The sequence below is a fragment of the Myxine glutinosa genome, chromosome 11 (assembly GCF_964187855.1).
Source record: "Myxine glutinosa chromosome 11, kmMyxGlut1.1, whole genome shotgun sequence".
NCBI classification, from domain to species: Eukaryota; Metazoa; Chordata; class Myxini; order Myxiniformes; family Myxinidae; genus Myxine; species Myxine glutinosa.
The window spans coordinates 97,421,874-97,449,009 of NC_136271.1; the positions used below are offsets into that span (position 1 = coordinate 97,421,874).

Consider the following 27,136-nt stretch of genomic DNA (forward strand, 5'->3'; position numbering starts at 1 on the left):
ATACTTATATATACATATATATACATATATATACATATATATACATATATATACTTATATATACTTATATATACATATATATACATAATATATATACATATATATACTTATATATACATATATATGCATATACATATATACATATATATACATATATATATAGAGATATATAATGTTCAGGTCTTGGAATTGCTGCTTTTAGGTTGTTACTTGTTGAACTAACAGTATTTATCATCACATTGTCACAGAGGACGTGACTGATGATGGTGATGACAAGGAAGCAGCTTCATACAATATCACCACAGACATACACTATGGTGTGAAATCGACAAGGTACATTTGTTGAATCTCAAGCGCCACATCCTTGGTGTCGAGGGTCTGTTTTCTGGAGTATGGTCTGAAGTGTGTTTTTTGGGGGATGTGTGCTGCAGCCTGGTGTTCATTAAGCGAGCAGCAATCATTGATGCAGACAAGCAGATAGCTTCGCAGCTTCGTGTAATGACGTTGAGCGAGGACTGTCCATACGAGACCCTGCACGCCTATATTGCCAGCGCGGTCTCCCCCTTTTTCAAGTCCTACATAAAGGCATCTGGAAAGGCAGAGCGGTATGTCTTTATTGAACAGTATTACATTGTATTCCCAGAATCATCTTGAAATGTGGACCATTAGTCATGAGAAGCACAGTGCAATGGCAGTACACCTATGGTAGAAAGTGATGAAAGCACACCTGTTGTAATTAACAAAAGAGTAACGGTGTTGTTATGTAACATGAGCCTGATTGATTTATCATTCTAGAAATAGCCGCTTGTGGTGCAAATATCATTTATTGAGTATGATTGGTTCAAACAATAATTGATGGTATATAAGAAAAAAAAAATGCAGATAGGTGTCACCAAGAACAAATGTAGTCAGGGCCCTTATAGTAAGGGCATTTTATGAGATATTTCACAAATCTGTTAACTAAATTGTTACCAAAATATTTCTTCACCAATATGTTTGTAAAGGTGTGTAATAACATGTGTTAAAATGTTGAAGGTCAACTCCCGTGGGAAACCCAGAAAAAAAGCTGTTGAATTCGGGTACCGAAAAATTATTTTCGAGAATTATTTTTTTTTAAAATCGGCCCTTAAGTAACTTATGAGGGGTCAAATAAGGGTTTTTCATGATTCTGAGTTGATTGTTAACATTTATATTTCACCACAGACACTCCTTTGTGGAAAAATAATTTCTAAATAGGTATATCTCATTTTCTACTTTGCAGGACATGGAGTCTAGCAATATGGATGAAGACGTTACTCCACCTGTGCATCATTAGCATCAGCCGTGTGCCCTTGGCATACTGATGATGGCCTGCAGCGGCAAAGATGTGAAGCATCTTGGTAACAATGCAGGACAGATGCCCATTGTGGTCTGCAAGTCGCTCGGTTCTGATAAAGACCTTGATCACATCTACCATGTGGTGGTACTCCACCCAGAGTGCAGGTGTTCTTCCTCCTTTTGCGAGTCGTTTGAAGGTTTCTTCAAACCTTTGCTCAAACACTGGCACTACTGGGTCTGAGTGTCTGGCTCCCATCTTCCCATCAGCCACCTTCTCCATGAAGGTCTTCATGTCACCACGCTCCTCCTCAGTGAAGGCAAGTTTCATGATGTGTTGATAGATGGCTGCATCGATGAGGAGGTGAACACGGATTGCCTTGTCAAAACATCCTCCATCCATGATGTGGTTGGCTGTCGTACTTCCAGGATAGATCAACTGGATCACATCTAGTAGTCCAGAATCTTCCATGATGTTACCCATTGATCCAAGATAAGACTTCAGCAGGTGAAAACCACCCAACCTTGGAATGACAGGTAGATTTGCCTGCTTTATTATATTCACAGCCTTCAGCCAAATCGGAAGATGAAAGGTCACTATAGCGACCCCAGCGTGCCGTATGCACTCTTTCAGAGTGGTGAAGATGGTGTTGAGGTCATTAGGGTCTCCTTCAATAACTGGGAGGAACTCGATCTGTGTGCTCTGCTTTGCATCATTAGCATGGATTCTCTTCATCCAGCCATTCCAGTTGGAGTGTGGGAACTCAGGATCGTTGGCTTTGATCACCCACCCCGCTGCCCAGAGTGTGTCACCTGGAGTTAGGAGTGGCTGATCATGAGCCAGGGATCGGAGGAGGAAAGCTCAGCGAGGGGGAGAAACATGATCGCGTTCGTTCCTATCTGTTTCCTGTTCGTAAATGGAATAATCTTTACTTCAGTTCCTCTCAGGATCTTAGCTTTGTCGAGTGCCTTCAACTTCACCCGGGGGAAAGCTGAGTTGTCTGTGGATCTGGCAAAGGTGGTGCCGGAGAGGTGACTTCGATCCAACCCATTGAGTGAAAGGGAGTGTTTCCGTGAATAGAGACAATGTTTAAATCTATATTGTCTCCAACAAACTGAGTGACTGCATTGTTTGTTTCCCCAACCTCCATAAAGACCACCTGATCATTACTTGACAATTCACTTTCACTGGCTGGCACTTTGGCTGTCATCACTGATTGATCCTCAAGCGCAGCATCAACCGCAACCTCATCATTGATCTGTTCATCGGTTTCCTCCACAATGGTGTCAAGAGTGCCAGAAGTATCTGGAACATCATCTCCACTCCTACTATTAAGGAAGCAGTATTTGTAGTTTTGTGTCTCCGTGTAAGACTCAGTGTATCCCAGCCGGTGGAACTTGTTGAGCATCCATTTTGACCCAAATCTATGATCAAGTTGTATGGCAAGCCCCATTTGGTGTGGCAATACTCCAGACCGAGGTCGACAGGCCTTAATACAATTCTGCCCCCAAACGGCAACTCTTTCGTCTGTCTTGACAATCGGTCTGAAGAACATCTGAAGGCTTGCAGGAACAAGTGTCAGCTGACTATCGATGTCAGTCATACTGTGTGTGGTGGGGTATGACTTTGGACCTAAATCAATCAAGGCAATATCATTGGATATGAACTTGAGTGCCGTCTTTATGATCTGAGTCTTCTCATCTCCATGGTCAAGATTAGCATGATGCTCTCGCAGAATATTGTCGGTGCCATCTTTGAGACAGAGTACATCTGCCCTTCTTTCCTGTGTTGTGAAATACAAGGTGTCTTCGTATTTCTCTAGAAGTTTTATCTTTAGCCAATGCTTTGAATAAGAAAGGCTCTTCTCTGGTGACTGATCAAACTCCTGCAGCTTTTCATGGACTTGGTCCATGTTCATTACCCCATGCTCTAATTCTGAGTCTAACCATTCGCAGAATTCAATAAAAACTGCCTCTCGCTCCTCATCAATACTCCTCTGTCCTCTCTTCCTTTTTCCTTCCTCATCAGTCTTGGACAAACTGTAACCTCGCGCAAACATAAGTTTGCATCGCAAATGGTACAGTGTTTCTTCTGCTACCAAGTCGTTGATCCCTTCCAGGCGTCCAGTGACTTCAGTGCCCCAGTCATCCCCGCGACTCCGTGCTGTCTTCAGCAAGCTTGCCTTCAGTGTATCTGCAGTCAAATTATCTGGCACTCTGTATTTCTTTCTAGCTTGTGCTGGATTATTTTTGTAGAGCTGGGCTGGTTGGTTGCAAAGAATGCATACATCCTTATACAGGAGGTCAACTGACTGTGATCTTCTAGAACTGCAGCCAGTTGATGAACTGAACTCACAAGTAGTGCGTCTTCTCTTCAACTTTGATGACTCTTTCTCTGCTTTTGATGCTTGAGCTGACTTCTTGGTGGTTGCAACAAAGTTGTTGTACAGATCATTTTTACACTTCTGGTGGTACCTCAGTTTTCCTTCCTTTTGAGCCTCCTTCATACGTTCCACAACAGTAACATTTTCGACAGTTTCTGCTTGTTTCAATAAAGTTGAGTATCCCTTTGGAGTTGCCTGTATGAGCCTTTCAGCTGGTGTATCCGAGCGTGCACAGATGAAGCAATTGAGCACAGGTGGAGTAACGTCTTCATCCATATTGCTAGACTCCATGTCCTGCAAAGTAGAAAATGAGATATATTTAGAAATTATTTTTCCACAAAGGAGTGTCGACCTTCAATATTTTAACACATGTTATTACACACCTTTACAAACATATTGGTGAAGAAATTTTTTGGTAACAATTTAGTTAACAGATTTTCATATGTTTCCCTTACTATTAGGGATATTTTGGGGCCGTTTGGTTCAAATTCTTCCAAAAGCACCAAATTTGGCCCAGATGTTGCCCATGCCATGCTCTTTCGATTTTTGACGGGCGCCAAGACGGGCGCCCCCCCTCCCCCCGGGGGGCCCATATTGGCGAAATACTAAATGGCTGCCACCCGGATTAGAGGAAAATCAGTTAAATAACCAAAAGGGTTGGAATCATGTATGATACCACTTACAGGGGGTTTCGAGGTCGAGGAATCCAATTATGATGTTATTTTGATGATTCGAGGTCAAGGTCAACCCTCAAGGTCATCTTAAAGGTCATTTTTGCGTCAAACATGTCGGTTTTTGAGTTTTTTGTCAAGATTTATGCGAGGTTCACCATTTTATGTTTCTGGGTTGGGTAATCGGACTCTGACCTTATTTTTGACAATTAGAGGAAATATTTACATGTCTATTTCCTAATTTTCAGGCATATGCAGTTCATCAGTCTAATTACAAAGGTACCCGATTTTGATGTTTTATGAACTGTATGCCATATCCTTGTGTTAAATTTTTGTGCGATCATGATCCGGGTTCATGTATACATGATTGTATACGTGTCATAAATATGACGTCATAGGTCATGTGACCTGGCGGCCATATTGGATTTTATGAAAACCTTAAAAATGGATCCCTGCCTTCATTTTTCGATCGATTCATTTTGAACTTTGACCACTTATAGTACGCCATGTGATTGGATGCATATCCTAATTATGACGTCATAGGTCAGGTGACATGGCGGGATGGACCGGTATGGTCCCCGGATCATACCGCCCTTGGCGCCCGTCAAAAATCGAAAGAGTATGGCATGGGCAACATCTGCGCCAAATTTGATGTTTTTGGAAGAATTTGAACCAAAATATCCCTAAGGGCCCTGACTCGTGCAAAGTTTTTCACCACATCACTCTCATTCATTTCAGGTTAGACGGTCATTGATGTCACTTTGTTTTTATCTCACCGAATTTGCACAGTGATGGTGACAAAATGGCTCCGTCTGTGGAGAAAAAGATCGCCGAGTTGGAGATGGGTCTGCTGCATTTGCAGCAAAATATTGAAATTCCTGAAATCAGCCTTCCGATGCACCCAACCATCACAAACTTGATTCGGCATTGTGCCGAAAGGGGTGCAAAGGCAACAGTTGCCGACTTTGGAGAACGAGCAGAGGATGCTACATACCTGAATCAGCTGCAGTCTGGGGTGAACCGGTGGATTCGGGAGATCCAGAAGGTGTGAACCGCTTTTTCTTTCTTCCATTTACAATGAAATATGCAAAGTCTGACAGTATGGTGCAGAGATGGCACTTACCTTTGAACTGTCTAGCCAGGGTTTGATTCCCCATCTGTACATAAACTGTCGGATTAATGCTTTGTGGGTTTGGTGATGCATCAGGCCTGACGGGGTGGGCTTGAGCTATGCACACTCGCCGTCTAGCCAGGGTTTGAATCCACACCCAGCTACAACTTGTCATCCTGGTGTTTCACAGGCAGGGTGATGCTCCATGTGCCATCCCTCGGATGGATGTTAAATGGGCGTCCCATCTGCCAGCATTCTTTGGTGGACATTAAAAGATCCTACAGTGTCCTTCACGAAGGGTTGGCAAGCTATCATGGCACCCTGAACAAATTCCAAAATTCCTCCCTTAACCATCAGAGAGCATTGGATCAGTGGCACAACTGCAAAGCACAACAACTTAATACCACCACTTAATGCCACAACTTGATACCACCACTTAATGCCACAACTTAATACCACCACTTAATATAATCACTTAATACAACAGCTTAATACCACCACTTAATGCCACCACTTATTGCCACCACTTAATACAGCAACTTAATACCACGACGTAATACCACAACTTAATACCACAATTTAATACCATGACCTAATACCCCCACTTGCGTACGCAACAAAAAAATGGCTCTTATATTAGTCATATAATGGAATCCGTGACCACTATGTTCCTACCTTTTCAACTCAACTTGACTACTGTCCAGTTGTTAACTCAACTTGACTACTGTCCAGTTGAGTTCATCACATACTGAACCCTCCGGCGTCCGTCGTCTGTCGTCCGTTAACTTTTCGACGTTAACACTCCAGCGTCCCCAAATATCAACCGATTCTTATCAAACTTGACATGCAGCATCCTGACCCCAAGGACCAGGTTGGTATTACATTTCAGCCCGATCCGTTGAAAAATGGCGGACTTAGGCGACCATTTTGTTTTTGGTCATGAAAACGACGTTAACACTCTAGCGTCCGCAAATATTAACAGATTTTGATCAAACTTAGAATGTTTAACCCTTACCACACAAGGTAGGTTGCTATTGCATTCCAATCCGATCCGTCGCAAAATGGCCGCCATAGGCCGCCATATTGTTTTCAGCTCCGAAACGACGTTAAGACTTTAACGCCCACAAATATTTATGGATTTTGATCAAACTTGGTGTGTGAGACTCTAACCACACAAGGATACAAGGACCTTAAAATTATTACACAAGGTTGTTGGCTTTTCATTTAAGTCAAATCTAGTACAGACAACTGACCTACTTTAAAGTTGTCCAGTCAGTTTAGTTGAGTTCTGCTTCCCTGGAAGCTCTCGTTTATTGTTGTTCCACATCACTTGGACTATTTAGAAAAGATTTAGCTCCTATGTACCTCTGAAATATGGGGGTTAACCCCGCTAGAGCGTCAATTAAAAAATGGGTGCCGGTGGTCAATTCAGGCATGAGGCCGGTGATAACTTGATAAAGGCCGGTGATTACAATGGATGTACAAAATAGCCACCTTCCAATAAACTCATGCCCGAGAGATGACTGACACTTGGTCTCAGGGTCGCAGCCATAAAATAAATGCTAAATACCCGCTCGCATTGTACTCATCTGTTCCTCTTCCTCTTTCAGTACCCTTAAGTTCTGTTCTGCCATAGTCAATGTCTACCTGCTTAGGAAGTTGTACATTGTACGAGGTATTGCCAAGGATGTCCGATCCATTCAAGGAAAATTAATCATTTACTCTTGTGCAGTGTTCAAATGTTTTCAGATCAGTGTACAGAACCAACAAACTCTTCATATAAATAAACACCAGATGGAAAATGAAAAGGACCGTCTCAAGTGAGCAAAACACTATTGTACACTTAATCTCAAGTCCCTATGTTTTGTACTTTTTGTTGCAAGGTTACCAAGCTAGATCGAGACCCGGCATCTGGCACGGCATTGCAGGAGATTAGTTTCTGGCTCAATCTTGAACGTGCACTACATCGAATTCAGGAGCGGCGAGAGAGCCCTGAGGTGCTTCTTACTTTGGAAGTGCTCAAGTCTGGAAAGCGTTTCCACGCCACCGTCAGCTTCGACTCTGACACCGGTGAGGTCATGTCATCAACCTGTTCTTTATCTGCTCTGTCTTGTAAAAACAAGACTGAAAGTCTAACAGTGGCGTAGCCAGGCTTGTTTGATACGTTATTTGAAGAGGATAGTATGACTTGGGTGGAGATTCTATTTTTACATATACATATAGATGTAGCATATTACATATAGCATATACATATTACATATAGCATATACAACAACAACAACAACAGGCATTTTAAGGCCATTTTCCCTGCAAGAGCGGGGTTAGCCTTGCGGTCCCCATGACAATCTTCTCCATTTTGCCCTATTTTCTGCATCTCTCCTTGTTAACCCCCTTGCCCGCATTTCTTCTTCCACCATCTTTAGCCAAGTATTTATCGGTCTTCCCCGTCCTCTACTTCCTTCTACATTCATTTCCATCACTCTTCCCAACCAGTCACTTTCATCCCTCCTCAACACATGACCAAACCATCTCAACCTGTTCCTCTTCATAGCATCCATCACAGGCTCTATTCCCATCATCTTTCGCAATTTATAATTTGTCTTCCTCTCTCTCAACGACACTCCACACATCCACCGAACCATTCACATTTCCACCCTTTCCAGCCTTCGTTGCTGCTCTACGTTCATTACCCATGTCTCGCTCCCATAAATCATAACACTTCTCACACATGCAGCATACACCTTTCCCTTCAGCTTCAATGACACTCCCCTCCTCGTCAGCACGCCACTCAGTTCCCGAAACTTCTTCCATGCACATCTCACTCCAGCAACCGTTGCCGAGTCTGATCCACCTTCTCCATTCAGCATGTCTCCAAGGTAACAAAATGTTTTCACACCATCCAGCTTCACGCCAACTCCAAGATACAACTCAACATTTCCTCCATCTGCAGCTCCCTCTGTGCACACCTTACATTTGAATGTAGCTGCCACACTGGTTAATGACCCTCTCAAACCACTACATTTTTGATGAACCCACTCAGCGCACATTGTACATTGAATGGAGTTCACTCCGACACCCTTCCTACATACACACAGCACAGGGCCACTTCCCAGTTCTTTCCACCTCACCACATGCTTTACCACTTGCCATCACCTTCGTCTTTCCGATATTCACCTTCAGACCTTTTGTCTCCATACATTCCTTCCACTTGTTCATCTTCTCCTTCAGTCCATCCATACTTTCTGCAATCAACATTAGATCATCTGCATACAACAACTCCCACGGTAAACCCTCCTTTACGTTCTGAGCCAGCACCTCCATCACAGCTACAAATAGTATTGGACTTAGTACCGACCCCTGATGCACTCCCACCTTCGACTCAAACTCACCACTGTTCCCGTCCTTCGTCCTTACAGCTGTGCACGCTCTTTTGTACATTGCCATCAGGACTCTGATCAACCATTCCTCCACTCTTAACTTCCTCAATGCCCATGTCAATACTTTGCGTGCAACCCTATCGAATGCTTTCTCCAGATCAACAAACCCAAGAAACAACTTCTTCCTCTTCTCCATGTACTTCTCCTGCAACTGCCTCACAATAAAGAGCGCGTCTGTCGTTCCTCTTCCTGGCATAAATCCAACCTGCATTTCGTCGATCTTCACCTTCTTCCTTGTCCTCCTCTCCAACACCCTTTCCAATACCTTCATTCCATGCTCCAATAACTTTATCGCTCGGTACGAGCCACACTCCAGAGGGTCATCTTTCCCCTTGTATAGAGGGACGAGGGTACTCAGTTCCCAATTCACTGGAATGCGGCCTTTTTTCACCACCAGATTACAGATCTCTGTCATTCTCTTCACACCCCAACCTCCTGCTGCCTTCAACATATCTCCCACAACTCCCGTCAGCCCTCCCGCTTTTCCACTCTTCATTGCTTTTATCGCTTCCTCAACTTCCTTCTCAGTTATCTTCTCTGCGTGTCCTAAAACTGGGTTACTCTCCATGTTGCCATCACATTCATTCTCTGTATTCAACAGCATTTCCATATATCTTTTCCATCTCCCTTTAATTCCATCTGGGTCCACAATCATGTGTCCCACTTCATCTTTCAAGCAACTCACCTCCATCACATCACACCTTTCTTTTGCTGTCTGCTTTGCAATCCTGAATACCGCTCTCTGACCCTCTTCCGAATCCAAGCGTTCTCCGAACATTTTCCTGCATGCCTCCTGCGCCTTTGCTACCTCTTTCTTTGCAGCCTTCTTGTCTGCCTTATAACTTTCATGCTCTGCTTTTTCTGCTCCCGTACCCTCCGCCTTCTGCCACTCCTTGAACTTCTTCCTCTTCTCGTCAATCCTCTTTCCAACTTCATCATCCCACCACCATGATTCCGAGTGCCTCGGTGGTCCTTTTGTCCATCCACATACCTCAGCAACGGCTCCCAACAGACTATCTTTCATTGACATCCAACCACTTTCAAGCTCAACCACATCATCCTCTACCCTACTCAGCCTCTCTTTTAATGCCTCCCTTACTGTCACCTCTTTCAACCTCCACACCTTCATTCTCGGTTGGTACTTCACCCGCCGAGCTCTCCTCGCACCTTTCACCCCCATGTCGCAGACAACCAAGTGGTGCTGTGAAACAGCCTCCTCCCCCGGGATCACCTTTGTGTCCCGGAGGTGCCCCCTATCTCGCCTACGCACCATCAGGTAGTCAACGGTTGTCGTCGACCCACCTGACGTGTATGTAACAAGCTTATTATCCTCGTTCTGGAACTGAGTATTACAAATCAACAAATCAGCTCCATCAGCAAACTCCAAAATCCTTTCACCTTCTCCATTTCTCACACCATATCCGTAACCCCCATGAACTCCCTCAAAACCGTCCATACTCCTTCCCACATGTCCATTTAGGTCTCCTCCTACCACAACAGCTTCCTCATCTTTCACGTTTTCCATCAGCTTCTCTATCGCACACCAGAACTTGTCCTTCTCTTCATCGCTCCGACAAACCTGCGGAGCATATCCCGAGATGACGTTCACCAAGAGCTTTCCAATCATCATTTTCACCATCATCAACCTATCACTCACTCTAGTCACACTCACCACACTGTCTACAAACTCCTCAGAAAACAGGTCACCAACACCATTCACGCCCTCCAGGCACCCTTGCCACACAAACGTGTATTTCTGTCCCTGCCATTCTTCACCATTCTTACACCACTTCCCTTCCATCTCGTCTCTTGCACACAACATATGTCCACTCTTCTTCTGATCAATACTTCCACCACTTCTCCTGATCTCCCTGTCATTATCCCTACATTCCATGTCCCAAACCTCAGAAACCGATCTCCACTTCAGGCTGTACCCTGCCCATATGTAGTTGTAATTGTCATGGTTCTCTTTTTGAGGCAATGTTTTTATGGCCGGATGCCCTTCCTGACGCCAACCCTCTTAGTCGCCTCTTACGATACGCAGGGATACGGTGTACCTATTCTAAACCAGGGTACACACCGGGAAACGTTTAAAACATGGAAATTCTCGGAGGGGGGCGGCATCAGCACCACGGGGGGGCCTGGTCAGCACCACACCACGGCGGTGCCCGGTCAGCACCACACCACGGCGGTCCGGTCAGCACCACACCACACCACGCCGGTCCGGTTAGCACCACACCACACCACGCCGGTCCGGTTAGCACCACACCACGTCAGCCCGGTCAGCACCACACCACGTCGGCCCTGTCAGCACCACACCACGTCGGCCCTGTCAGCACCACACCACGTCGGCCCTGTCAGCACCACACCACGTCGGCCCGGTCAGCACCACACCACGTCGGCCCGGTCAGCACCACACCACGTCGGCCCGGTCAGCACCACCATGGCGGCCCCGTCAGCACCACACCACGTCGGCCCGGTCAGCACCACACCACGTCGGCCCGGTCGGCCGGGAGCCTGGCGCGAATTCCAAGGACATCAGCACGTCATCCGAAAACAGCTCCGGTTGGTGCGAACCACTCGGTCAATGGCGCGAACCAGGCCCCGACACATCCTTGCTCGTTCGGCCCCGATGATGGTGTCGCTGGGTGTTCTCCAAACAGGGGCAAAATCGCCCAAGCTGCACTGGATTTCGGCGGCGGAAGCCTTGCTCGCTCGGCCCCGATGAAGGTCTGGCTGGGTGTTCTCCAAACAGGGGCAAAATCGCCCAAGCCGCGCTGGATTTCGGCGGCAGAAGCAGCCACGAAGCGACGATATTCGGTCGGGCTGTACGATTCGTTGTACGATTCGGTCGGGCTTTTTGACGTTGTCCGCGCTCTTCAATCTTCGTCCGGATAGGCAAGCCCGGTCAGCACCACACCACGTCGGCCCGGTCAGCACCACACCACGTCAGCCCGGTCAACACCACACCACGTCGGCCCGGTCAGCACCACACCACGTCCGCCTGGTAAGCACCACACCACGTCGGCCCGGTCAGCACCACACCCTCGAAAAGTACATATAGCATGTACTTATTACATATAGTATATACCTATTACATATGGCATATACATGTTACATATAGTATATACATGTTGAAACCCTGGTGTTGGGCTCGCGGCTAGGGTGCCAGCTTAGGATCCTAGGATCCTGGGTTCGAATCCCGGTCGATCGCTGAATTAACGCCAGGGGGTTAGCCTGTCATCCTTCCGAGGTCGGCTAATTGAGTACCAGTTCACTGGTAATTCCCTATTTGTCGTTAAAGGCGGCAAAAAGGGTTGGCGTCAGGAAGGGCATCCGGCCGTAAAACATTGCTTCAAAAAGGGGACCGAAAAAACAACAACAACCACGGTCCCTGAAAAAGGCCAACCCCCGCTTGCGGGGAAAAAAATGGCCTCTAAAGGTGGTTTTTATATAGTATATACATGTCACATATAGCATATACATATTACATATAGCATATACATGTCACATATAGCATATACATATCACATATAGCATATACATATTACATATAGCATATACATATTACATATAGCATATACATATTACATATAGCATATACATATTACATATAGCATATACATATTACATATAGCATATACAATATACATATTACATATAGCATATACATATTACATATAGCATATACATGTCACATATAGCATATACATGTTACATATAGTATATACATATTATATATAGCATATACATATCACATATAGCATATACATATTACATATAGCATATACAATATACATATTACATATAGCATATACATATTACATATAGCATATACATATTACATATAGCATATACATATTACATATAGCATATACATATTACATATAGCATATACATATTACATATAGCATATACATATTACATATAGCATATACATATTACATATAGCATATACATTAGGGTGGTCCTCAAATGTACACCAAAAAATTAAATTGGACTTTTTTCAGGTGCTTGTTGCTAAAATAGTTCCTTATTGTGAAAAAATGAAATGTGCCAAAGTTGGTTTCTATACGACTTTATTTGCTACTGTCACACATGGGTTGAAAATTACAATGTTTCAGTATCGACACACAAAATTGTTTTTAATAAACTAACACTCAGATGTAATCCCAAATCAGTAAGAATGTATGACAATCATCATAAACACACAGAGTAAGAGTCCTCCAGACCATTGATTCCTCATTAATAAGTTCTGTGGTAAATTATTTCCTCCTTATCTTCTTTGCGTCGGGGAACTGATGGTGATGCCACTCAACAACTTGCAACAGGTACTGGTGCTGCTGTTCATCCTTTGTCAAGACTTGATTGTAGTCCTGTATTAATGCTACACCACGTTCTGCAAAGTCGTTGACAGTGGCAATACCGCGCAAGACTTGCTGTGATGACTGAAATGATGGGTCATCGGCCCACTCACCAGGGTCCTTTTCTAGGAAGTCAGTATTGACTTTGAATGCAGTAAAAATTCGCAGTGAGGCAGAAGTAACAAAATCTGCAACAGTCTTGGCAGCGATGGCTTCTTTTGCTGTAAGATCCACATGTACCCGTGGTTGAGGATTCTCTTGGCATTCTTCTTTAAGAGCAGCTACTATCATTCGCTTGACATCAAGCTCAACACTATCGTCAAACAGAGCAAGTCCTGCCAGTTCTTCGCTGAGGGACCACAAGTGATTGGAAAGCTTTTTGCTGGTGGCTTCGGCAATCACTGAATCAGGATAGAAAATGAGTGCTTTTAAGAGAGCTAGGTCTCCAGCGGGAGCACCAATGGCAGATGGAGCGCTGAACCAGGCTTTGGTATACACTGCTCCAACAAATGCTGTAAAACGCTTTATGCCAGTGAGTTCCTTTGGGGTCAGTCGAAACTGATCACGGAACAAGTAGATCTTGATTCCATAAATCACACGGGCCATCCATCTTGCCCGATGCATGGCTCCTGGCTGCATGAACCTGAATCCTCTCGGAGGACGCTCACCAAACAGAATAATAGTCAACTCAAGAAGTTCACGGTAGTCATCTCGTAGTTGGCCCGATTCCAGTTTCTGGATGCAGAATAAAACGACATCTTCTTTGCAACTTAAAAATACACCTGAAACTACAGAGTCCAGGTCATCAGGCATCATTGGCTTAAACTTGCTTTGGTCAATGGAATTCCAGTTTGACTGGAAACGCTTGAAGACTGCTATCTCAGGTCCTTTTGATGGACCAATAAATGGTTTGAATGCTGCCATTGCTGCCTCTACCACTAGTTCCAGAATATGATGCCGGCATGCAAAATGTAATAGTGGTCGTCCAAGCTTTTGCTGCAAAATAGTGCATGCACCAAGTGCTGAACCAGTGTTGCTGGCTGTCGTGTCAAAGCTCATACCTGCCACCATGTCTTGCAAATGCCATTCTTCGAGGCATTGCATAATAGCAGCAGCTGTTGCTAGTCCAGTTCCTGCTGGCAGCTTTGGCACACCCAGAAGCTTTCCAGTTCCTTGTGGGTCACTGACAATGACAGGAAGGCGATCAACTTTTTTAGTCCCATCGTCTGGAAGGAGCTTGCCATCCCAATGAACCACCAGACTTGTGTTTGGAGCATAGGATGCCTGGATGTCACCTGCAATTGTCTTCCGTTGGATCCGCCTGGATTTCCTGATCGATGTGCGGTTGATGGCCAACTCTTTGAAGGGTCGTGTCCCAGAGCAGAGGCTGCTGCTGACAAGATGTGAACAGCTGATCGATCGCTAACCTTGGTGCGGTCGAGAGCTGCTGTTAGGTCCGGTGTAACAATGCTACTTGCACGCTTTCGGCTCTGCCTCTTTGAAGCAGATAGAACAGCAGAGTCGTCATGATCACTGGCTTCAGCACTGCTGTCTGTTGATGATGCTAGCTCAAGAGTCTCCTCTCGGGCTGCTTGCTTCTCTTTTTCATGCTGCTCTCTTTCAGTCAACACCTTGTCGTGTTGATGTGTCCGCTCCTCTTTTCCTGCTAGCACCTTGTCAACACCAACCATAAAGCCCCGTCGACCTGGCTCCCGTTGTGCCTTAAGGAATTCACGGTCCTCTGGTATTTTGATCAGATCAAGGACATCAACATGAGCAATGTCAAATAAGTCATGTCGACCGGTTTGAAACTGCTCTTCTTTCTTTATCTGAGGGACAGATCGCCGGCTCTTTCCTTTCAGGATGGATCTGTATTGTTCTACTTTTCTCTCTAGTTTTGCAATGATATTCCGCTCATCTGCAGTGGGGATCCGTGCTTTCTCCCAGATGCATAATGTCTCACGAACAACAGTTGTTGTGGCACTGCTTATGTCCAATTTCTCAGCATGATGTAGCTTAAAGTATCGCTGCAGAATCTCTTGCCAAGATGGGAGCCGAGTTTCTGGTAGTTTTTCAAGATGGCAGCCTATCAGCCACACATGGTTCTTTTTTCTGGTTGCTCTTCTTGAAGTACTTGCACTCGCCATCATAACTGAAACAAACCGAAATAATTTCTGTATAGTGCTGATTAGCAGATTAGCAGGGGCCATGTGACAGTGGTAAAAGTTTTCAAAATGAAATGAAATTTTACCCAATTTGTTCTCTCTACAGGTGTAATAAAAAAATGGAAAAGCACTTTAGAAAAGTTAATGTTTACGTTTGAGGACCACCCTAATATACATATTACATATAGCATATACATATTACATATAGCATATACAATATACATATTACATATAGCATATACATATTACATATAGCATATACATATCACATATAGCATATACAATATACATATTACATATAGCATATACATATTACATATAGCATATACATATTACATATAGCATATACATATTACATATAGCATATACATATTACATATAGCATATACATATTACATATAGCATGTACATATCACATATAGCATATACATATCACATATAGCATATACATATTACATATAGCCGACCCCTGGTAATTCTATTTGTACATATAGCCTACGTTTGTTGTAATGTGTATTTATTATTGAACTATAAAAGGTGCATTTCAAGTATTTTAGTCCATTTAAAGTTTTTTTTAGTCCATTCAAAAAAGATTTTAAAGCAACATTTTCTTGGGAACTATTAACCCTCCACGTTTCACTCTAGATCTGCTCCTGAGTTTATATGATCTCACTATAAACAACATTTCGGGTTAGTCGGCCTGCAGCATGTGCTGCAGTTCCTCTCCTTATCTAGAATTCACTCTGGTTGGCAAAGATACACAGATCGAGTGGGTCTCCTACTCTACTCGCTGCAATGTACAGCTGTCCGTGTGTAAAAACACATGACAGGTTCGACCTGTTCGACGACATGTTTGGCCTGTACGGCATTAAAATTAAAATGTCGGTCGGTGGAGTCAGCCATCGTACCCGTAATGACATCATAGATGTAATGACGCAGCGTGACGGACGGGCACAAAACTGCCGCGACTTAAATATATAGAAGATGATATATTTTAACCTCCAGTAACTTTGCAGTCACTATGAAGGGATTAGTGTTACAATTAAATGAACTATAATATTAACGTTATGCTATCATTATTATGTTATCATTATTACATTATGTTATCATTATTACGTTATCATTATTTCCTTATCATTATTACGAAAATGATATTTCTATCAAAACCCCGAGGCGAATTCCTTACTTCCGTGGTTATTAGTAACGTACACCCCTTATCATTGATTCATGACAATTACACCGCTTCAATCCATTTACTTTGCATTCACGACATTGGGATTAAAGTGTTATGGTTATATTTACTATATTGTTATTATTATTAATATTACTATTATTATTATTATTATTACGAAAACGATACTACTGAAACGATACACTGCTGTATAAAGAAACCTGGGCTTAATTTGTCCGAAGCGGCCTGAAGGTGAAGCATGAAGCCTAAGGCCTATACGTACCGTGTTGCTGGAAGAGCCATAACGTCTATGCTTTCAATATTGAATGATCATTTTTGCAATCAGTTTGTTTGTCACACTGAATGAAAAACGTAAAGGTAGAGCATGCAGATTGTGATACATGACAGGTTCAACGATATCTCCGGCCTGAACGGCATAGGAATCAAAATGGTGGTGTGTGGAGTCAGCTGCCGTACCGTTGTCATGACATCACATCACCCCTGTCATGTGACCAAATCCTCAGCTCTGATTGGTATACGTTTGAAGGGACATACCTACATACATACAAACATGCATACATACGGACAGACAAGCAAACACTGTTCCAGACGGCTTTGCCCTATGGGCTACGCCGTAACAACTCATCGCATGTGAATGAGTCTTGCTTTCTATGACTAGTTTAATTTGTTCACTCAAGAATAATCAAGTTCTCTTGTGCCAAACTAACATTTGTTGAATGTAATTATGTTTGCTCTTTTGCTAAAGGAGATTAATCTGCTGTGAGCAGGTCTGAAGCAAGCATTGGAGACAGTCAATGACTACAACTTGCTTATGAAGGACTTCCCTCTCAATGACCTGCTCTCGGCCACAGAGCTAGACCGTATCCGCCAAGCTCTTCTTGTCATTTTCTCACACTTGCGCAAGATCCGTAACACAAAATATCCTATCCAGCGTGCCCTGCGCCTCGTCGAGGCAATCTCAAGGGACCTCAGTACGCAGTTACTCAAAGTGTTGGGCACCAGAAAACTCATGCATGTGTCCTATGAAGAGTTTGAGAAGGTATAATGCTTGACACTGCCTTTTATGTTCCAGTTTTGCCATTGTTGGTGCTATTCATGATTTATTTGACCAAAAAGGTGCCACGATCTCTTAAATAAAGACCATTATTGGCGATTGCTGTTCACAGGTGATGGCGCAATGCTTCGACGTCTTCCAGTCGTGGGATGACGAGTATGAGAAACTGCAGGTTCTGCTCCGGGACATTGTTAAGAGGAAGCGAGATGAAAGCATGAAGATGATTTGGCGAATCAATCCGGCGCATAAGAAGTTGCAGTCCCGTCTTGAGCAGATGCGGAAGTTTCGTCGGCAGCATGAGCAGCTGCGAGCCGTCATTGTGCGAGTCCTGAGACCACAGGTGCTTATCCAGATTTTTTTTACTGCGCTTCTTCATCTTTTTGCTCATCTAATATATATATATGTGTGTGTGTGTGTGTGTGGTATATATATGATATATATACTACTTTTACTGTGTCGTGGAGCAAGCCTGGATGTCACCAAAACTCCAAAATGTGACAGAAATAGCGCCTCCTTGGTGGTTGCCAGTATTGCAAATCATCTTCCTTTATCTTATGATTTATGATATGGATGGAGTAAAATATGCTGTGATCAATAAAATTTCTTTCAAAAATGACAAAAATTATAAAGTGCATTTCCAAGACTGTGCTGCAGCATATTGCCCACCACAGGTGGGCTGAGAAGGGATCCTATTGAAAGTTATTATATAGAATAAGTTCAAAACACACCTGGTCACAAGTGTGCCGCACTGACCGGGTCCTCAGTCGAGGTCCTCAGCATCATCCCGTTTCGGCCCTTCAACCTCGATACGGTCAGCTAAGGTGGGCCAGCAGAGGCACATACACATCCACATGCAGCAACTGCACCTGGATGCGTACATACCCCCACCCCCAGCCAGTGCGAACAACAACAACACCTCCACATCCAGAATCCACAGCACCAAAAAAAAATATATATATATATTGCTGCGGATCTCAACGTCGGCCCCTTTTCCCATTAAGAAGGGGGGATTAATCCCCTTGTTTGTGACTGACCGACGTGAGTCCTGAAGCTGCCCAGCTCCCTCCAGGGAGGCAGGTGAGCAACCTCGTTCGAGACCGTGGACAAGATGTTAATTGCCGAGCGGATGGCGAGCCCGCGGCTCGAACCATTAGCAGAAACTAGACCCGATTCTAAACGTTGGCCAAATCGTGCCACAGGTATCCAATGGGGAAATCACTAAGACGATCGGATGTGAGGAAACCAGAAGGTAAGGAAGAACAAATATAATTTATTACTACTAATGATGAACAAGTCCAAAGAAACCAAGGAGGAGGAAAGAAACGAAATGAATTTACAGAAGAAGAAGACACAGTGCAACACTAGCTTACCTATACAAACTTACTTATACCCCAGGACAAGACACACAAAACAGACGACAATCAGACTTACACGAATGGGGAATGAAGGCAGGAACGAATGGCTGGAAGGGGAGGAAGGTTCAGCGTGAGCAGGAGAATGGTCGGGCCAGGAGTGAGCAGCCACCGCCCTTCCTCAGGCGTGTTCGCACGGCGGCGTCGCTTTGTAGCCGCGGCCGAAACCGCTGTCGACGCACAAAGCTGCGGTGGTCAAAACTGCGGTTGGTTCAGCTCCGGTTGGTTCAGCTCCGGTTGGTTCAAAGCTGCGGTGGACTCCGGTGGAATGCTCACTCATTTGCTGCTGCTCACTCAACTCTCCTCTTTGACGCATCTCCTGGTGGGGGCTGATCCAATGGGTTTTATAACCCCACCCTCTTGAGCCATACCCACTCATCCTTGGTTGGTCGGCAAGGGCTTTCCTGGCTCCACCCTCTGATGACGAGGGGCGGGCCATGCCCGTAATGTAGCCCCTCCCCCTTCTTCTCCGAGGCTTGACCACGTGCGTAATGGCGGCAATGCAGTTGGCAATAGAGGCTTTGAGGGAATTGAAAGGGGATCTATCTTATTTCAATTCGGTGCAATGCAGAGTCAACTAATGGGAAACACAGCCTTAAACTAATACACATAATAAGGAAATAACTATTTAGAAGGGTATATGGTGGCCTACGTGCATGTATATGGACTAACTAAGAGGACGACCTTTGACCTTTACACTACGGAGGTATTTACAAGGAATCATTACATTTTACAGAGGGTGATATTTACAACAATTACACAGGATTCTCAAATCCGCAACAATATATGTGTATATATATATATATATATATATATCATTTACATCCATCTACATCTCGCTGTCTGAGAATATGGACCAACTTCTATCTACCCATCCCAACTCTCTCTTCCTCATATGTGGTGATTTCAACTGTCACCATGCCAGTTGGCTGGGTGTGGGTACCTCTCTCACCAGCCATGGCTCTTCAGCAAAGGACTTCTGTGACTCACTGGGACTGACACAAACTGTCAATTTCCCGACCCGGATTTCAGTCAACGGAGCATCTTCTCTTCTGGACATGGTTATGACTAACTTCCCTGAAAATGTCTGCTGCTCTTCTTCTGCTCCAATCGGCTCTTCTGATCATGTGCTTGTTAAAGTGGACATCTCTCTGACCATTCTCAGAGAGCCTCCTCAGCGTCGACGAGTCTGGCATTTCACTCAGGCCAACTGGCACGGTCTTCAAGCAGCCATCAATCATCTGGACTGGTCTCCCATCTCTACTGCCTCTGACATAAATTCTTCCTGGGAATTCTTCCAAAGCAAACTGCTCTCTCTCATGCACAGATTTATCCCATCTCGTCTTCTGTTGTCATACCCTTCCTCCCGTCCATGGTACACGGAATCTTGTGGTGAGGCTATTGCCCAGAAACAACTTGCTTTCGTCTCCTGGAAAGCAAATCCAACGGAAGGAAATCTCATTTCCTTTCACAAAGCCCGAAACAAGTGTGTGTCCACGCTCAGGAGAGCCAGGAAACAATATCTCTCCGTTCTCAGGACCGAACTCTCTTATCTGTCTCCCTCTTCCAAATCCTGGTGGCGTCTGGTCAAATCTGTTTCTGGTGTTTGTTCCCACTCCATCCCCTCCCTCACCTCAAATGGCCACACGGCTGACTCCGCACGCGAAAAAGCTGAATGCCTCAACTCTGTGTTTGCCTCTAAATCTTGTGTCCCAAACCCATCCCTCTCTGTACCCACCGTACCCAGTCGTACCCAGCTGCTCCTGGACTCTGTGTCCTTTCCTCCTGACAAGGTGGAAAAGTTTCTGTCAACCCTCGACTCGGATTCTGCAACTGGACCTGACGGCATCAGCCCACGGGTCCTAAAATCCTGTTCTTCCGCTCTTTCACTCCCTCTCTCTGTTCTCTTCACCCTCTCTTTTGCTCAAGGTCATCTTCCATCTGCTTGGAAATCTGCCAACATCACCGCTTTGCACAAAAAAGGTGCAAAAACAGATCTCAGCAACTACAGACCAATCAGCCTTCTCCCAATTATCAGCAAAGTCATGGAATCCATCATTGCTTCAGATATGAAATCTTTCCTCTTCTCCAATGGCTTGATCTCTGATCATCAATTTGGTTTCAGACCTGGACACTCTACCCTGGACATGCTGCTTCTGCTTTCTCAACAATGGATGGAGGTCCTCAATGCCAAACAGGAAATTAGAGCAGTCTCCCTTGACATATCACGTGCCTTCGATACGGTCTGGCACCCCGCTCTGCTCACCAAACTCTCCTCTTATGGTATCCATGGAAATCTCCACGCATGGCTGGCGGACTTCCTCTCTAGTCGTAGTCAACGTGTGGCCCTGAATGGGTTTCTCTCATCTCCTCTTCCTGTTCAGGCTGGAGTTCCACAAGGCAGTGTTCTAGGCCCTGTCCTTTTTCTGGTCTTCATCAATGATCTCTCTGACTCTCTTGAAAATCCTCTGTATCTCTTTGCTGATGACTCTACTCTCTGTCGCTCCATTCTTCATCCCTCAGATCGGCAGTCTGCTGCCTCCTCACTCTCTACAGACCTGGACAAAATCACAGACTAGGCAAACAAGTGGAACATGTCTTTCAATCCTGACAAATCTCACACTCTTACGATGTCTCTCCGAAAAGACCGACTGGACAACCCTCCCATCCACTTTCTGAATAATCCTCTCCAAGAAGTTCTGTCACTCAAGCTTTTGGGTCTCACTATCTGCCATGATCTTTCCTGGGAAAACCACATTTCAAATCTGGCCACCAAAGCCAGTCGCCGACTGGGCATCCTCCGTCGTGCGAAGTCCTTCCTTGGCACACCTGAGCTCCTCACCACGTACAAGGCTTTCATCCGCAGCTCAATGGAATACTGCTCTCCCCTCTGGGCTGGTGCTCCTGCCTCACACCTAGCTCGTCTTCACGCTGTTGAAACCAAAGCATTCAGAATCATTGGAATCTCCCGCGATGAAGCTAACTCCAAGGGCCTCTCACTCACTCACCGCAGGCAGGTTGGTGGTCTTTCCATCTTCTACCGACTCCTCTCTGGCCTTGCCCCCCCAGCTCTCTCTGGGCTCTGTCCCGCAAATATTCCTACAGGTCGCACAAGATCTGCCTGCAACCCTCTTATGGTCAAACTGCCAAAATCAAGACTCTCTGCTCACCTTCACTCCTTCATTCCTCTTTTCTCCCGCCTCTGGAACAAACTCCCTCACTCTCTTCAATCCCACTCCACCCTCCAGGTCTTTAAAACAGCTGTTCACCACCATCTCTTATCTTCCCCCATCCAAAACCTTGATCTTTTCTACCCCCGCTAATTTCACCCCAATTCCACTTTTCTGAAATACCAACTTCTGTCCTGGAAGTCATTGGTGTCCTTGTGTTTTATACTTCTCCCTCCACCCCCCCCCCCCTTCCCATGCCTCCTCCCCCCAAGCCCTCTCCCTTCCACACATCTCCCTGCTCTCAAATGTTGTGTTTGTGTGCTTCACCTTCTCTCCCCATCTTGTTTTCCGCTCCCGCTTTTTATATATTTTGTTTGTCTGGTTGATTTGTTTGTGAAGTAAATGTTAGCTCTTTCACGAGCCTCGATTCAGTATACAAAAAAAAAAAAAAAAAAAAAAAAAAATATACAGTGTGTGTATATATATATATATATATATATATATATATATATATATATATATATATATATATATATATATATATATATATATAAATATTATACTCGCAATATATATATTATACTAGCGGGTACACCATTATAACTGCCCCACTATAGATAGAAACTGTGAACAACCATCAGCAAAGCTAATCTGTATTATCTTTATCAATCAATCTTTCCTTGTGAATGTGCTTATTTCCGTGAATATGCTTGTCTACTTGTGTATGCCCATTCAGTTACCTGTGAGCACTTCATAATGACTCCCTGCCAATATATATATATATATATATATATATATATATATATATATATATATATATATATATATATATATACTGTATATATATATATATATGTGTATATATATATATATATATATATATATATATATATATATACTGTATATATATATATGTGTGTATATATATATATATATATATATATATATATATATATATATATATATATATATATATATACATATATATATATATATAAATGGTAGTCCAGAAATCCTGGGCACATTTTGAAGAACGATACTTGCAACAAACAACTAAGTTTATTATTGTTCTTTTGTGCATAACATGATTACTCGTAAATGGATGTGACCGCTTCAACACGCACAGGCATCACGTGATACGCAACAGGGTGAAGTGCATCACGTGATATGGATCGGGGTGAGCTTCACTCACTGTGCTGCTCGCGTTTGTCTTTGCATTAGTTCAGTTCATTGTGAATTAGACGCCCTAATATGACGGAGGATATCGTGAGACGAAAATTTGCGCTGTACGCTTGTATTCTGTATCTGGAAATTTGGCTGAAGTTCACAGACAACTTGTCAAAGAATGTGGCGCCGACCCAATTGACAGAAGAACCATCAGCAGAATAAACAAGCAGTTTGATGAAACTGGCAGCATTCTTCCAAAACAGTCACCAGGTAGGCCTCGTACTGTTCGAACTGAGGAAAGCAGAGCGGTCATTCAACAACAACTCGACAGTAACACACCATTATCAACTCGTCGTTTATCAAACGTCACCAACATACGCCGATCATCGATTCGAAGAATACAAAAAGCGTTTAATGCGAAACCATACATACCCAGATTAATTCACCAACTATCTGAGGATGATTTTGACAGGTGCGTTGAGGCATGTGAGACATTGCTTTGGTTAATGGATATGGACAATGATTTGCAGAACAGGATCTTGTGGTCAGATGAATTCAAGTTTACTTTATCTGGTTCTGTGAATCGTCATAACAGCGTGATATGGGCAGTAGACAACCCACGATTTACTGTTGTTAGCAAAACTTCCAGTGTCAAGGTTGTGTGTCCGTCTGGGCAGGCATTTCTTCTGGAGACATTGTTGGACCAATATTTTTCGAAGAAAATGTGAATGCTGCAAATTACCTTCTAATGTTGGAGCAACATGTATTTCCACTCATTGATGGCCAAATGTGGTTCATACATGATGGTGCGCCTGCTCATTATGCTGCCAGTGTACGTCAGGCCCTTGATTTGAACTTTACAGACAAATGGATTGGCCGTCGTGGTCCAGTTGAATAGCCGCCGCAATCTTGTGATTTTACACCCTGTAATTTCTTCCTTTGGGGTTTCCTCAAACACAAATTGTGTGTGAGGAATCCTACGACCCTTAGAGACTTCAAACAATTCATCCGTGATGAGACTGCTACTTTAATGACTAAAACATGCAGAATTGTGTGTCAGAGTGTTTCGTCACGGCTACAGCTATACATAGACAATGAATGAAAGCATTTTGGACATTTGAACTGATATGTTTCATGTATATTAATAATAATAATAATAATGCATTTATTTTATATAGCGCTTTTCAGGGAGCCCAAAGACGCTCTGACAGAGTGCAAAACATAATGCATAGCAAGTGCATTAATGCATAGCAAACATTGCTATGCAAGTGCATTAATGCAAGTGCATTAATGCACTGCAAGTGCATAGTGCAAGTGCAAGTGCATTAATGCATAGCAAGTGCATTAATGCAATAATGCATAGCATTAATGCATAGCATAATGCATAGCAAACATAATGCATTAGACTGATTAGACTGTTTAACGAGTAATCATGTTTTGTTTTGCACCAAAGAACAATAATAAACTTCGATGTTTGTTGCAGGTATCGTTCTTCAAAATGTGCCCAGGGTTTCTGAACCTCTGTGTGTGTGTGTGTGTGTGTGTGTGTGTGTGTGTGTGTGTTTGTGTGTGTGTGTGTGTGTGTGTGTGTGTGTGTGTGTGTGTGTGTGTGTGTGTGTGTGTGTGTGTGTGTGTGTGTGTGTGTATATATATATTTGACAGCTTGAGTCTCATTCCCCACTGGTTGCCTGCGTGTGTAGGTGAGTTCAACAATGCAGGTTGCAGCAGGAGAGTTGGCAGAGCTGCAGGAGGTGAAGGTGGCAGATGTTCTGTTTGATGCTGCAGACACAAGCACCATTGAGGAAGTAAGCTCCATTAATGGAAGCAGTCAGTTGTTGAATAAGATACAAACATCACAATGGAAGTGATGCACGGCTGATGTTGTTGTAGTCATGTTGTATTGAAAGTGAAGTTGTCTTGAGTGACGATTATGCCAATGCTTAGAATAATTATTATTCCTTTAATTATTTAATAATTATTATTTGTTGTAGAAGGTGAGTTCTACACAGGAAAGGTGTATGCTGCATGTGTGAGAAGTGTTATGATTTATGGGAGCGAGACATGGGTAATGAACGTAGAGCAGCAACGAAGGTTGGAAAGGGTGGAAATGCGAATGGTTCGGTGGATATGTGGAGTATCGTTGAGAGAGAGGAAGACAAATGATGAATTGCGAAAGATGATGGGAATAGAGCCTGTGATTGATGCTGTGAAGAGGAACAGGTTGAGATGGTTTGGTCATGTGTTGAGGAAGGATGAAAGTGACTGGTTGAGAAGAGTGATGGAAATGAATGTAGAAGGAAGCAGAGGACGGGGAAGACCGAGAAAGACTTGGCTAAAGATGGTGGAAGAAGAAATGCGGGCAAGGGGGTTAACAAGGAGAGATGCAGAAAATAGGGCAAAATGGAGAAGATTGTCATGGGGACCGCAAGGCTAACCCCCGCTCTAGCAGGGAAAATGGCCTTTAAAATGCATGTTGTTGTTGTTGTTGTTGTGTAGAAGGTGAGTTGCTTGGTTGGTATTTGTTGCTCAAACAAATCTACCAACCCAGCAGCTGTCAGAAAAACCCTTGCCAAGTGTTAGTGAGTTTGGGCATGAATTTGGAATTGCGTCAAATTGCTGGCAATAACTCGCCCACTCTTCATGAAAGACAACGTGGGATCTTTAACGTAGACAAACAAACAACCAGCACTTACAGACGGGTCCTCCGGCTTGACATCCTTAGGTTGGATGGTCCACACATTATTACATCATTGCCCTGCAAAGGAAAAACGAGGTTGACAGTTGATAACTGGGTCAATAACTCAGGCTCGATAGATCAAAAGTGAGTATGCATACCTCAAGTCTATCCTGCCAGTCTTCTGTTATATAAATATATATATGGGCTTCTTAAAAAGTATGATTACCTTCGCTAGAGGAGAGGGTATTTGGGTCCATTTGTTTATTTGTCTTTTTGTTTGTCCGCAAAGAACGTGAGTATGTTTATTAATTACATTAGACCCTTTAGAACCTGAAGACCTTTTAGAACTATAAATCCCTGTTGACCCTTTACAACCCCGAGACCCATTAAGACCATGAAGACTCTTCAAGACCTTCTTTTTTTTAAATACAGAATCGAGGCTTGTGTGAGAGCTAACACGTTAAACATTAAAACATGCCAGACACATAAAACATACAATGAAGGGAGCGGGAGACAAGAGGGGGAGAGAGGGAAGCACACAAGCACAACAACAATAGAGAACAGGGACATCGGGAGATCTGTGGAAGGGAGAGGGCTGGGGCAGGGGTACACGGTATAAAGCAAATGAACACTGCCAGAAATTTCAGGAAAGAATTTGGAGATTGAAAGAGGCGGATTTGGGGTGTTTTAATGGCGATAGAAAATATCAAGGTTTTGGGTGGGGAAAGATAAGAGATGGTGGTGAACAGCTGTTTTAAAGACCTGGAGGTCTGAACCTGGAGGTTTATAACCCTAGGACCATTTAAGACCCCTAAGACCTATTCAAACCCGAATACATCTAAGATTCTTTAGATGCCTAAAACCCTTAATGACCCCGAAGACCAAAAATACCCCAACGACTCAAAACAACCAGAGGACCCAAACTACAACAACAACAACAACAACAACAGGCATTTCAAGGCCATTATCCCTGCTAGAGCGGGGGTTAGCCTTGCGGTCCCCATGACAATCTTCTCCA

The 27,136-nt window shown here is 43.9% G+C and overlaps 1 protein-coding gene across 2 annotated transcripts in view; it reads left to right on the forward strand.

The window, feature by feature from the left end:
• The window catches only part of LOC137437086 (cytoplasmic dynein 1 heavy chain 1), a 263,109-nt gene that overhangs the window by 33,961 nt on the left and 202,012 nt on the right, over positions 1 to 27,136 (forward strand). For both annotated transcript variants that reach the window (XM_068131446.2, XM_078786887.1), the window contains exons 2-8: positions 249 to 333; positions 432 to 605; positions 5,159 to 5,414; positions 7,364 to 7,550; positions 17,406 to 17,677; positions 17,805 to 18,032; positions 25,142 to 25,246. In XM_068131446.2, the coding sequence (XP_067987547.2) occupies positions 249 to 333; positions 432 to 605; positions 5,159 to 5,414; positions 7,364 to 7,550; positions 17,406 to 17,677; positions 17,805 to 18,032; positions 25,142 to 25,246 (1,307 nt within the window). The remainder of the gene's footprint in view (positions 1 to 248; positions 334 to 431; positions 606 to 5,158; positions 5,415 to 7,363; positions 7,551 to 17,405; positions 17,678 to 17,804; positions 18,033 to 25,141; positions 25,247 to 27,136) is intronic.